The sequence below is a fragment of the Lycorma delicatula genome, chromosome 6, assembly GCF_047948215.1.
Source record: "Lycorma delicatula isolate Av1 chromosome 6, ASM4794821v1, whole genome shotgun sequence".
NCBI lineage: Eukaryota > Metazoa > Arthropoda > Insecta > Hemiptera > Fulgoridae > Lycorma > Lycorma delicatula.
In genome coordinates, this window is record NC_134460.1 from 54,622,763 (window position 1) to 54,638,058 (window position 15,296).

Consider the following 15,296-nt stretch of genomic DNA (forward strand, 5'->3'; position numbering starts at 1 on the left):
CTGATGAATAAGTGAGCTAATGAGAAGATGTGGGCTACCCGGTTTAGATGAAAGTAAGTAAAACTGTTATGCAGAAAAAATCTTTTTTGAATGTTAAAACTGACAAAAAACAATATACACTAGTATTTAAGTTCTATTTGTATAATATTACCCAGTGTTAGTAATTTTTCATTATTAATCTGTAAACATGTCATCTGTCAATGATGTGTCAACTCTACTCTATACTCTGTATGTTGTTTAACTAATATGATGAATAAATTAATAGATAATTCAAATTTATTTTAAATTTGAATTATCTATTCAAATTGGAGATGTAACATATTACATCTCCACATTAATTAATTAAATTATCTTCATAATATATTTCAATTATATAATTTTTATTAATATTTTTATGATTGTACTGTCTAGAACATAAGAACATTCTTCAACTACATTTAAGTACAGTTTAAAACTTCTCTACGTGCACTGTTTTTATGGAACCCAATCAGGCGCGCACCCAAGGGGGGCTTCTAGGTTTGAGCCCCCCCCCCAAGACTAATTAATAAAAAATATTTAAATATAATTGAAATCTGAAATATAAACATTACAAGATTTCTCAAAATCAATCCATCACCTTGGCATACTATAGTTTTGTAACAATATATGATGATTTTTAATGTTTTGTACGATAGTCCTTGGACCAGATCTGACGACGCTATAAAATACAAACTGTAGACTTCAGTTTGGTTTAAGTTATCAAGAGACAAACGATTTATAATTTTACTCATAAGTTAATTTTCCTTAGTACTTTTAGATGTGTAGTTACTTACAATATAGTATGTACATTTAACAATTCATCAGTTTACAGTGTTACAAACAAAAACATACATCTTTTAGTTTTATTCGGAGTTCTTGTGTTGCGTTTATTGACTTGCCACAGAAAGTGATCAACAATATACTATTCTAATTTCTAATATTTTTTAGGTAGCCCTAATAATGGCAGATAAAAGAAAATAAATTTCAATTTTTAGTTTCTGTAAAAGAACGAGATAATGATGATGACCCAACTGTAACTGTTCTTTCACCTCCTGCAACATCATTAACTAATGACACCAAAATACCAAAACATTTCTACTATACTGAATCATAAAAAACAAAATATTTGACTTCATAAGAAAAATTGGATTTATTTAATAAGTTATGGCAACCAAGCCCTCAGTTTCAATGTCTGGCAAATCCAAACATCAAAAGAAATTTTCAATATTCCAGGTTTTCAAAATTAATTGGCAACATATTTGACAATAGATAACAGCGTTTACTGTAAATATTGGTTTTTATTTTCGTCTACTGGATTGGGAAAAACAAAGCTATAATCTGCTGGGGGTTTAATGGAATATGGATATTCAAATTATAGGCATGCTCTTGAATATTTAGGAACTCATCAAATAACTTAGTATCATAAAAATTCTATTTTAACATTTGAAAATCTTCAAGACATCAAAAATAAAAAAACGAAGTCTGTATCAAATTGACATAAGTAAGTAATGCTCAGCAGGCTGCCAAAAATAGAAAAAAGTTTAACCAATTATAAAAACAATTATTCTTTGTGACCGACAATGAATCCCCTTAAGAAGAAACAAAGATTTGGAGAATTCTCTTTAACTAATCCATCCGGGTTTAACGAAGGAAATTTTAGTGCTATTTTATGAACAAAAATAGTCTGATGATCAAAATTTGATCAAACATTTTCAACAATGTGCTAAGAATGCAAAATATATAAACTGGAACTTCCAAAACCAGGCAATTAGTATTTGCAAGAAAATAATTGCACAAGGTATTGTGCAAAAGATCAATGAGTCACAATATTTCAGTGAAATGGCCAATGAAACTTGCGATTTGTCTTAATACTGAACAATTTTCTTTACGTGTCTGCTATGTTAACTGTAGTAATCTAAATATACATGAACAATTTTTACAATTTGTCCCAGTAATTAACACAACAGGAAAAATTTTTGCCAAAGTTATTTTGGAAACTTCCCAAGCATTATTATATACCACTATTATATCCCAAAGCACTATTTGTACATTGTTCCAGTTGTAGCTTGAATTTAGCAATAGGAAGTGGACTCCAACTTAAGGAAATAAGAAATTCATTGGGAGTAATTGGAAAATTATATGCTTATTTTAATACACCAAAGAGACAGAACGTTCTAACTAATTATGTCAAACAAGATGGATTGAACGCTACAAAGTAGTAGTGGTAATGCTGAAATTTTTGATCCTGTCTATTATAGCTTGAAAGAAATTAGCAACCAGGATGACAAAGAAACATCTAAAATGCTCAAGTTCTATTAAACTGTCTTACGCAACCTTCCTTTACTTCTCTTGTTGGATAAGCTTTATCTTACCCCTTCCACCATGCAAAATTCTACAAAAAAGTGATATAGATCTTTTTACCTTTGAGCTTATAGAGCTTTTAACTTTGTTGAGCAAGTTATTAAAGAATTGGAAGTGATAAGGAAAGATGCAACAAATATTTCAACAATTTGTTTGACGCTGTTATTCAGAAAGCTGTCAATTTTCAAATAGATATTAAAAACCCAGAATAACACAAATTTAGGCACAGAGAGTGAATATCCTGGCGGAAACTGTGGAGGAGTATTATAGAAGAATATTTATTCCATTCTGAATAAAATAATAACGCAAATGAACCAAAAATTTACCAAACACAAAGATCGTCTTACAACATTTAGGGTTTTATTTCCACAGAAACACTTAGATACTTTTGAAAGTTTACCTGGACAATTTATAGAACTGTGCAAATTTTATGATCTGGAATGTAATCAATCAATTTTGACATCTGAGATTCAAGTGTAGATGGCCAAACTTAATCAAGAGACAGAGAAAGATAAATTCAACAATGTAATTCAATCAATACAAGAATGTGATAATAACTTATACCCAAATATCCATCAATTATTGAAAATATTTGCACCTTCGCCTGTCACAACTTGTGTTAATGAGAGATCAATTTCAATACTTTGCAGTCTTAAAACTTATTTAAGATCTACTATGAGCAAAGACAGATTAAATGGTATGGCCTTTCTGAATATTCATTGTGAAATGGAGTTCAATATTAACAAAATTCTAGATGAACTTGCAAAAGAAAAATAAAAAATAAATATTAATACATAATTATTCTTTTATATATATGTTTTATATTTTGTTGTTCTTTATTTTAGTATTTTTTTGATTGTGTAGTGAGGTATTTTTACGTAAAATAAAGAAATTTTAAAAGTTATTAATTTATTTATTTATATTTATTATTACTTAATTTTCGTATATATAGCGGTGGCCACCACAAGACAAATTTCTGGATGCGCGTCTGAACCCAATAATAAACAAATGTTTTAAATACTGTTTTCAGTTACTTTTATTTAACTCTTTGGAAGCCAGCAACCACAATCTACGGTATAGTTTTCATTAATCCCAGAAGAAATTCATCCCTAAAATGGTATCCATTTATTTCTAATTTCCTCTGTTTTTCTGTCTTAGAATTACAAATAAAACACCTACATAAAATAAGTTTTTCAAATGTATAAGATGCAGAAATTTAAAACAAGTTAAACACTTTAATAAAATACAGATGTATGCCAAGACTAATCCGTTTCATAATTTGTTAGAAATGACAACTTCTTTCATTTCAGCTTTTTATCTCCTACATTTTTCATCTGAAAACTGCAATTAGCATGCGTTTTATGATTTAAAAATTAGTTTCTTTTAAATATACGAATCAATATGAAAAAAACAAATTTTTGAAGAATTTTGGAGTTCTGAAAATACTGATGTAATTAATTAGTTTAGCTACTCGTAATATACGGAACATTAAATCGAACAATGCTAAAGTTTATTTCTTAATTTTATACGAGATTGGTTGGATTTTTAATTTTGTTTGATTATTAATTTTTTTCCAGGAAATATTACTATAAAAAATTAGTATTTCCTATGAGATGCTAAAATAATTTCAAAAAATTAAATCATTGTAAAACTAGTTTGTTTAGCTTATTAACAATAAATTTAATTATTACATGATTTTTAATCTCTGTATAGATTCATAACTATAATATAAATACTAATATGTGTTTGAAGGATAGACTAATGTTTGTTTAATTTAATCTTTTTGCTTAATCTGAATTTATTTCACTTTACTCTTTTGCAATATTGTGATCAAAATTGCATAAATGAGGGTTAAAAGCATATCTGAATATATTTAAATCTACTAGGGAGGAAAAAACAGTAATTAGGAAAAATTAATATACAAGTACTTGTAATAAATTTCAGAATAACTAAATAAAATTTCCAGATATGATTTAATAACAAATTTTGCCAAATAAAAATGGTGAGAACCAATTAATGTTCAACTGGTGAACTAGGCTGCTGTTGACAAAGTGTGAGCTAGTTCAGGCATTTTAGACTCCCTTGCCTATTCACCAAACCCCGAGTAATGAATTTAAAAGACAATTTTGATTGTTCTAGTTTGGAATAAACTGCCATTTTGTTTTACTCATCTTACCAGATACACAATACTACTTATACAGCCGATGATCATATGATACCTATTTCATTAAAATTGAGCAACAATTTTCTGGAATTGAAATGCATATATATACAACACGAATAATAAATATATTAGAGTACTTTTGCAGCCACATAAAAATACATACTTACAAACCATTCAGGACATACCTGTAGCAAGCCACTGAAGCAACTCTTAACAAAAATCTTCTTTGCTAAATGTAAGAATGACAATTTATTGTCTAACTGGTGAATTGTCAGTTAATATGTCTTGCTGTCCCTCTATGCAAATATTTCACAAATTAACAACACATCCTGTTATTATGGAAGCTACTGGAAGAGCTAAGATTCCTCAGAAAAATCTTAAAAAACCAATTCAATTCCCACCGCCTCTTAGGGAATTTGAATGAAACTGAAACTGGGTGTGTAGCTACCAGTATTTTACAAATAACAAATGTTTTCTCTGACTGATAATATAGTAGTAAACTAAACAACATAATCAAATCAGCTTATTTACCATGTATTTAATTTTTCTGATATGGTTATTAAATCTTGAGAGTTAAAAATATATCTATCTACAAGCAAATTTTTTATCCTTTTGAACACCTCTTAATGTTAGAGAATTTTTAAGTCCTATTTTCAGTTGTCCCATGTCCAAATTACAATATATTTTTTCAATTACACTACAGGCTATATCTGCTTAGATAAAAAGCTATGTATCTATCAAATATTTTCCAGGATTCCAGAAAAGTGTTCTATTTGGCAAGAAATCGGAAACAAGTGATTTTGAAGAACATACAATAACATTTTTTCTACAGGCATCCAAAATTCCTGTACTATAGGCAAAACTCAGATATTTCTATTTCATTTTGTCTGGTTGCAGGTAATGATGCTGATGCAGGAGGAATGTGAGGAAATTATGTTGTGTAACTGTGAAGATTATTCACATTGCGATATTAGTAACAAGTTTAACTGACATCATCCTGGATACCAACCAGTATCACATAGCACTGTGGGAAGATTACTTGACAAGTTTAAGGGGATGGGTAATGTTGCTGATTTTCCCCAATTGAGAAGGCCATGGGCTGATGATGCAGTACAAGAAGCTGTAATTGCCAAGGATTATGGCAGTCCAAAGAAGCCACTCCGGTGACAGCCAGCCTGAAACTGGATATTTAATCCACTGTCCATGATATCCAGAGGAAGAAAAAATTTCACTCATTTAAGCTCCAACCCCTGTAACACTTATCAGAAAATGACCCTGATTATAGGATGAAGATGTGCGAGTGGGTTTTGGACAGGACGGAGGAGATTGTGGACTTCCTGTTCTCTATAGAGTTTTCCAGTGAGGCTAATTTTTATGTGAAAGGTGAAATCAACAAACAAAATCTGTGCTACTGGTCACAGGAGAATTAATACCAATTGATACAAACCTTCCATGCAGCATGATTGTGTAGTAGTGTGGCATCTGGATATCATTGATTGGTCTGTATTTTTTTGAAAGATATTTGGACAGTGAAAAGTACTCCATCCTACAGATGAGTCTGGAATTTGACAGAGGACATATTGAAAAAATACTGTGATTTTGCCTATGGTGCAGAACTTTTGATATTCTGTACAATAATTATATAATCATACAACATAAAATATAAAAGTAAGCAGAGATGTAAAAAATATTTAATAAACATCTTTCGGTTCAAAATCATCTAAACTAATGGGTTATGTTATAACCACCATAAAAATGGAATATCACGTAAAAAAATATTAAAAAGAATATTAATAAATTAAATCTTATTTACGTAATACTTACAAGCTGAGATTTTGTTCTGCCTGTCCTCCATCAACTTCAACCCCTGGAGGTGGTTCTTTCATCAGAGCCATCAGCTCCTTTTGAAGCCGACGCTGTAACAGAAAAAAAATTATTTATGAGAAAATCTTAAACTTGATTTTTACTTACAACAAACCTGAGCATAAACCACACATAAAAATAAATTTGAATTACCGGATATGTATTTTATTTTAAAAATATTAATAAATATAATAAAAATTTATGTATTTCAGGTACTAAACAAAAATTTCTACATCTTGACAATTTTTATCGACGATAGATAAGGATGTTGCTAGAAATCACAAAAACAAGCAAACAAGTAATAACTGGAAAATCATCAATTAAAGTTCTGTAATCATAGATTAATAAAAAAAACTAAAAAAATATTAATAATAACAGATTAAATAAAAACATATTTTGTGTTATAAAATAATTAAAACTTCATTTTAGATTTTTCATTTAACATTATTCTTTCTTTTTTCCTGTTTAACCTTCGGGAATTACCGTTCAGGTATTACTTCAGAGGTTATTTAACATTATTCTGGGCATTAATAATTATTATTAAATAAATAAAAAACATATTTAAAATACTCAGCTAAAATATAACAATTTAAAAAAATATATAAAATTTTTTTTTTAAACAAAAACAAATTAAAAAATAAATAATAATAAAAACACAATTTCAGTCTCCAAATCAGCTTCAGGTAAAAACAATGATTGCGTAAATATAAAATGATATGTTTTTGTACATCAGCATTTATATTGATTGACATGTTACAAACATACATATATGTTTTTATTTTATATTAATTATTATTTCACCTGAAAACAGAGGTTGAAGGACATTTAAAGCATTGTTTTACATTTGCTATGATGTACTTTATGTTCTTAACTCATAAGCTTTTATTAAATAATTTAAAATTAATATTACTTTTTATTTCACTCATTTTAATATATTGAAACTAATCAAATAATATGGAAATTTTATACTGTATAATGTATGTGTATGCTCCTTCTACACAGTACTGTAAACCTTTATATGTATGTTTTTGTGTTATGTTTAAATAATATAAAGCATAATGTTAAAATAACATACAAGAGTTGATAAGATAATAAAAATCAAGAAACAATGTAAAATTGGAATAAATGCACATTTTTCATTTAAAATTCATAAATGCAAATTCACTGATATGAGAAACATAAGTAAAAACATTCAGTTACACAAAATGATAAATACTAATAGAACTGTTGTAAAATTAAAAAAAAAAACAAACAGAATGTAATAGAGTTCAAAAAAATTAAATTCGATTCTAGATAAGCAATAAAAACACAAATATAATTTTAACAAAACTAGGATTAAATTATCTGTAATAAAATCAAAATAATCATCTAAAAATGAAATAATAAGAAATCAAATGTGAATCTTAATTCATATTCATGGGTTACCTCACATCATGGTTTTGGTAATTTTTTTTTTTTTAATTAAAATTTCACAATAAGACAATCAACTTAAAAAACCCCATAACTTGTACTATTAAAAAAGGGGGAAAACAAACAAAAGAAAAACTGAAAAATTATAGAATTCTACAAAAACTAACAATCAATACTGACATTTATAAATTCATAACACAATAATATAGGGAAAAATACATAGGAAACATACCCTTTTTTTATAAAAAAAGGTATGGTATGTTATAAAAAATGAAAAATATACAACAGGTATTACGAATACATAAAAAGTATGAGAATCTAAGAGATCCCGATTAGGTCTTAGATTTCATGAAGGGAAATTCTGAAATTCATCACTTTGTTGGAGAAAGGAAGGGGCAACGATTACATATATAAAACTGGTTGGTATATACAATCAGCTAACGAATGAAGGGACTGAAGAGCTCCCAAGATTAAGAGCTTCGCACCTACAAGTGCCACCGGCCTTTCCAGAAGCCAGATGAACGGTAAGGGGGTTTGGGGCACTCTATTGCCCAATGGGATAAGAAATCGCCCCCAAAGGCGGAAGAAACTTCTATAGGAAGTTAATAGCATTAGGATAGAAAAGGCAATTCAATATTACTGTATTACTTTTTCCTAGTCAGACATGAAGGTGATGTCTTCTTTTGTTAAATATTCCAGAGGTAAAATGAATTCCCATTCGGATCTCCAGGGGAAGCAGCACAAGGAGTGTCATAGAAAAGACAAAGCAGTGAGAACAGGAACGTGGAATGTGAGGACATTATTGTCATCAGGTAAGGTGAAAAACTTTGAGATAATAATTAATAAAATGAAAATAATTCAAAATAAATAGAGTAACGATGTGCTACTTGGGCGATTACATTTTTTCTTCCTTGTACAAAGTAAAGGAACTATTATAATCGCCAAACATTTTGGTTTTCAGATTTTAAAAGAAATATCCATTTTGACTAAAATCGGTGTGACGTCTGTACGTACATACACGTATGTATCTCGCATAACTCAAAAACAATTAGCTGTAGATTGTTGAAATTTTATATTTAGGACTGTTGTAACATCTAGTTGTGCACCTCTTCTTTTCATTGCAATCGACTGGGCCACATATGTGTATACAGTCAGACCTCTAAATAAAGCAGGATTTCAATTTTTAAACATTTGGATTTTGGAAGTTTTCTTAACTGCAGTAATAAGACCTCGTTGAGAGCTTTTCAACGATATATATTTATCTCACACTAGTGGTACTTATTTTCATTGGTTCTAGAGTTATAGCCAAATAAAATTTTAATTAATTAAATATTTATATCTCACAAGGGAGGCAAATCGGTTTGAATCCGACTTCATGTATACATTTTTTTTAACGTTTTTTTTTTTTTTTTTAATTTAAATATATAGATTTATTAATAATTTTTAACCTCTGATTCTAAAAAAATTTAACAATAAATAATAATTCAATAATGGCAATGCAAAAATATATGAAAAAACTCAGAAGTCATTAGTGAAATAAAATTTTATGTACTTTTCATTTTAATTCAACATTTTTTCCAATCAGAGGTTAATAAAAAATATTGATAAAAAGGTTAATAAAATATATTGATTAATAAATCAATATATTTAAATTTAAAAAAAAATGTCTATGAAGTCGGATTCGACACACTCTCACTTACACCACATATCTGCTTGAGCAACGTGAAAAGAAAATTAATATATAAACTAATATAAAATGCTAAGTAAATTTTTGGGCCACTGAGAATAATTGAATATTGTGTGTTAGTATTTTGTGATGAAGACATGTAAATAGTGTACTATTTACACATACAATATGGTTCAAATCAGTGTCCGAAGCCCGTGCCTTCCCTTTAGCTACAGTAATATGGATCTTAGGTGCCTTATACTAATTTAACTATTTATAAAAAAGGTCAATTTAGATATTTTCTTGTATCTCATATAATGATGATGAAATATGTATGATATGTGTGAATAGGTAACACTTACTTGGTTCTCCATTTCTCCTGTGTAAACACATAATTTTTTTTTTATTTATCCATTTTTTTCATTCTACTTGATAATAAATATGATTTTAAAATTTAGAAACCTTTTCCTGTTTCACTTTTTTTTTCATTTTGTTGATAGTTACATCATAATAATTTTAAAAAACATTGCATTAGATACATATACAACTTACATTTATTTAAAAAGTAATCAAGGGACTTTTACTCTAACCTAATATTTCAGGTAAAATTGTTGAATTAATAATTATATAAATATTTGATGTTAATGACTAATATATTAGCAATTGTGTAACTGTCCACTTTATTAAAGAATTACAGGATCGTATCTCATTTTCAAATGAAATAAGTTTAAATGAAGTGCAGCAAAATAAGTGTATATGTAATTTAATAGGCATCAAGGAAGTCATTGGTGTCCACATCAAATTTTTTCTGTAGGGATCCCATTTTAATATGACACATATTGTTTTTATCCTACAGTGAATTCTACAGGATGAATTCAGTAAGGCACAAAACACTATTAAGGATAATATTTAATCATATGTTGTGATGCATTTTGTTCATCACTTCTCTTCATTGAGATCTAGTATATAAATGGTTTGCAAAAAGACATTACCTCAACATAAATATATTCAGGCATAGAGTTGAATGTAGAAAAAAATGTCTTTATTTAAATATAAAAGAGACTTCACGTAATAGGAAAATGATCGAATGAAAGTTTAAGCTTGACAGAATGTATTTTAATTTCATTTTTTGCATAGCATTGAAAACGGAATTGTCCATAGAGTTCCATGCAGATAAAGTCATACTTGCTTTTAAATAATCTTCTTTGTAAAAAAAAAAAAAATGATCACTAATTTTGAAAATAGATTTGGAGACACATTCTGTTTTGAAAAAGCATGGCTGTATGCACGAACAGTGTTCAATGTAAATATTACATAAATCATGAAAAATTTGACAGGATGTGTTTTGATTTTTTGTATACAGCTAAAGATGGAATTGTCATAGAGTCTCATGTAGAATTAATAAAAATGTCTTATACTGAAATGAGAAAGAAACTTTATGTAGTAAGCAAATTATCAAATGAAAGTTTAATCCACAAAGTAGTGCAACCATAAGGTAATACTTGCTCATAAATAACCTTTTTTTGAAAAAAAGAATGATCACTGATTTTGAAAATAAATTCAGACAAATCTCTGTTTTGAAAAAGCGTGGTTGTATGCATGAACAATGTTCAATATAAATATAAAAATAAATCATAGAGAATACTTGACAGGATGCGTTTTATAAATTTTATAAATAAAAATAATTTTATATATAAATATATTATATATATATATATATATATATATATGCGCCCATTTATAAAATATTGAGGCTCAAAAATCTCCAAACTACTACATCAGTTTTAGACTTAGATACAAATGTTAAAATTTGATGAATATTGGATGAGTCATTCTTGACCAATCAGGATCAGCTGATCTCGATCAGACCACTTCTGAAGTCTGAATATTTTTAGAGTAGTTACTGTGGGACTTAGATGCACTCCAATAAATAAACAAGAATGCTAATTAAAAAATTGTTTTGCGCATAAGATTACATTTTTCAAAGAGGGATTTGACAAAGTACAGTGGGAAAAGTTATTTGAAATTCTGAAAGAAAAGACAGTTGATTGGAAGAATAGAAAACTGATCAGAGAACTGTGTATTAAGCAAAAATTAGCTGTGAAAATAAATTAGAATCTCACAAATTGGTTAGAGTTAGGAGAAGAGTGAGGCAAGGCTGCTGTTAATTACCAAAAATGTTCAACCTTTATGTCAAAAGAAATATTTGATGTTTTTATGTTGAAAGAAATATTGGTAGGCAAAAAAATAGTAAGCATAGGTGGAAGAAATACAATTTGTGTCAGATTTACTGATGATCTGGTGACTGTAGCTAAAGATACTCAGATATTACAAAGAATGATAAAAGGACAAAAGCACTGGAAGTAGGGATGAAAATAAATATGAGGAAAACAAAAGTTATTAAGGTGAATGAGAGGGAAGATGTTGGCTTTTGTTCATGTTGATGTGCTAACAGCAGAAAGAAAAATTAAAGAAGTAAAAAGATATATATATTTCAGGACAGTACTAACTGAAGGACTGGAGAAGTAAAGAAGAGAATTGTGATGGCAATGGAAGTCGTTTTTAGAAACAAGCTACTCTGCAGCATGGATATGAACGTGAGGAAGAGACTGGAAAAAGGCTATGTTTGGAGTATATTTTTGTATGGTAGTGAAACACGGACAGTGGTAAAAACAGAGAAAGATAAGATTTTCAGATGAGGAGAGTCTGGAGGAGGATGGAGAAGATAAAATGAGTGGACAGAGTAAGTGATACAGAAGCATTAAGAAAAATAAATGAAGATAGAACAATAGTGACGACTATCAGGAGGAAAGGAAACTGGATCAGGCATATAATTATGGGAAATGGAATAATAAATACAATTCTTGAAGGCTCCATTGAAAGTGACAAAAGAAGAAGACAGAAGAGGCTGAAGTTAATAAATGACATAAAGAATAGTGAAAAATATCATGAGATGAAAAGAAAAGCATGGGACAGAAAGGGATGGAGAGAGTGGTGGTGCCAGGGACCTGCCAACAGGCAGAACACCATATTATGATGATGAAGAAATATATGGGTTACAAAACTGATATCCATAGTGTTATCAACAACAAAAATTTGTAACACATTACACTGAAAAAAATTAAATAACAGTTTTTTAAACATCATGTTAAAAATAAAATTAAAAAAATAAATATAAATCTAATAATAAAATTTATTAACTATAAATAGATATACAAATTTTAAATGATGAAGTAGAAAAAAAATGAAAACACAAATAACACTTAAATCAGGCCTTTCTTTGAAGATTGTTAAAACTGCAGCACAGGAGGAAAATCTGATCAATGAATCAACAAAAATTTTTCATCAACAGGTTCTTTGGGACCCACACCTATTACTAGTTTTTCTGGCCTTTGATGGGTAGGGACAAGTTTACTTCAAGCAGCAAGGATTTAAATATCCTGGAGAAACCTCATGAAAGGATGACTGATACTCACCCTACTAACACTCTCAAATCATGACACTGAAAATGATACATTTGGGTTGTAGATAAACCCGTAGAAAAAGGAAGCATGATCTGAAAGAAAAACTTAATGAAAAGATTTTAAAGGGAGTTTATCACATTTTTTTGAAATAGTAGAAAAATCAAAAGTGGTTCCTTTTCCATAATTAACTTTCGATTTTTGTCTTCTTCAATTATAGCTCTTTAGCTGCTTCAGCAGCAGACATCATACGTCATAACAGTCAACCAAAATTCTGGTATTGAATTTTTTTTTATAAATGTCAATATTTCAAGATCTTATTTAAAAAAAAAAAACGACAAAAAAGTTGTATTAGTTTCTGGAAGTTGTATATATTTGTATACTTGCGTTGGCAAGTATTTTGATTAATATCTCTGAAATGGCTCAACATAAATTCTTTAAAAATGGCTCAAATCTGATGCTATATGATTCTATATGTGGAACATTATGGCATAAAATTTAAGATATAATTAAAAACAGATAATTTTTAATTTTTTTAGTTTATACAATGGTGACAACAGAAAATTGAGCTTCAGTATGATGAAAGTGCTTATTAAGCTATTTAAAATTTGAAAGTTTAAAGTTTTTCAGCTTTAGGGGTGGAGGAATATTCAACAGTATTTCTAAACAGTTTTTGCCTCATAACTTCAAAACCTGTTAACAAGAAAAAAAATTGTATGTATGATTGTAAATGGTATATGTAGTTCGGTTTTATTTTCGACTCAAGTTAAATACAATAAATTTTAAGCTCCAAAAAACAAGGAGCTGAATGAGAATCTTACAAACATATCAACTTTTTAAAGTTTAACTGTACATAGTATTAAAATAGACGACACGTGAACTTTTAAATAAAGAGGTACCCATGTTACCCAACAAAGAATTTAAAAGTTTTTTGAATTTTTTAGTTTCTAAAATTTTATTTGTTTTTCAAATTGTAGTTATAAAAAATATCATATGTTGTCAAGTAAGAGGGTCAACAAATAAGACCCAATTTTTTTTTTTTTACAAAGAATCTTTATTTTTTCTCAATCATACTTTTAATGCTGCATCATTTTTAAGGAAAAAATGTAATTTCACCAAAGGAGTCAAATCAGAGCCAATCTTTTTAAATTAACATTTTGATATTTTTTGCCATGTACACTAAATGCAGCACAATTAAGTCATTAATAATTAAAAACCCTTAGTTGTGTTTGAAATAAATCAAAGAAGGATAAACCTGGGAAAGTTTTTTTTTAATTGATTTAACATTTGTTTTTAAAATTGAATCATAACTTTTCCCTATATTTAGTTTTGTATCTTTTTTCCATTTTACTTTTTGTTTTACTAAATTAAATGAAATTTCTACTACAAGTTATACAAATTGGGTTGCTTTTATTTAAGATATAACAAAGTCACAATTTTGGATGTCCAAGTAATCTGGATTATATATATATATATATATATATATATATATATATATATATATATATATATATATCCTGCACTTATTGGGTGAGTACCAGGTAGTATGAATGTGGGTTAATAGTGTATAAATATATTTAATTTGAACTGATTTCAATTCTCTGATGCACTTATCTTACACAGTTAATAATTTAACAGCTGTTGCTGATGAATAAAAATAAAAATGTTGCTATCTATTATGACAGGTATAAACAACTAAATTAAACTAGTATGATTTATAATAAATAACTTCAGCACACTTCTGATAACTACGAGTACTATGAATAAAGTATATAATAATTAAAAGCTAATGCATGATAACATTTCAAAAGATAAATAACTAATTATAACAAAGTATAATGTGTATAAATAGGTTACAAAGAATAAATTACTGTACTAATAATGCCTTTAATAGAAAATTCAAGAAATGTAGTACTATAATATGTTGTTTGTTTATTTATATATAATTGTAGCTAATAGTACAACATGCAGAAAAAATTTATGTATGACAAAACAATTCACTGTTAGACAATATTTTAATTTGTAAATAAAAGTACTGGTAATAACAATTTCTTTGTGATTTAATTTAATTTATATTTCAAACAAATTTGTGCTAATAAATTACATTCCATTTGCATAAAATGAAATAAATTAGTATATCCATAGATAAAAATTAAAAAAAATTAGACAGAACAGTTAAAAATAACTGTGAAAAATATTTTATTTAACCTGAACTAAAGGAAGATAGCCCGCTATGTAAAGAATCACTACAACAATATGCATATGATTATACCACAATCCCAGTAATGTGAAACAATGAATATTCAGCTGTTTCGATTAACGGGGTTTTCTGGATTGCTGGGAATCAAGTGTA

The 15,296-nt window shown here is 28.1% G+C and overlaps 1 protein-coding gene across 2 annotated transcripts in view; it reads right to left on the reverse strand.

Moving 5' to 3' along the window:
• LOC142327078 (ubiquitin-conjugating enzyme E2 W) overlaps positions 1 to 15,296 on the reverse strand; it is a 108,468-nt gene that overhangs the window by 29,469 nt on the left and 63,703 nt on the right. For both annotated transcript variants that reach the window (XM_075369911.1, XM_075369910.1), the window contains exon 2: positions 6,368 to 6,459. In XM_075369911.1, coding sequence (XP_075226026.1) covers positions 6,368 to 6,459 — 92 coding nt within the window. The remainder of the gene's footprint in view (positions 1 to 6,367; positions 6,460 to 15,296) is intronic.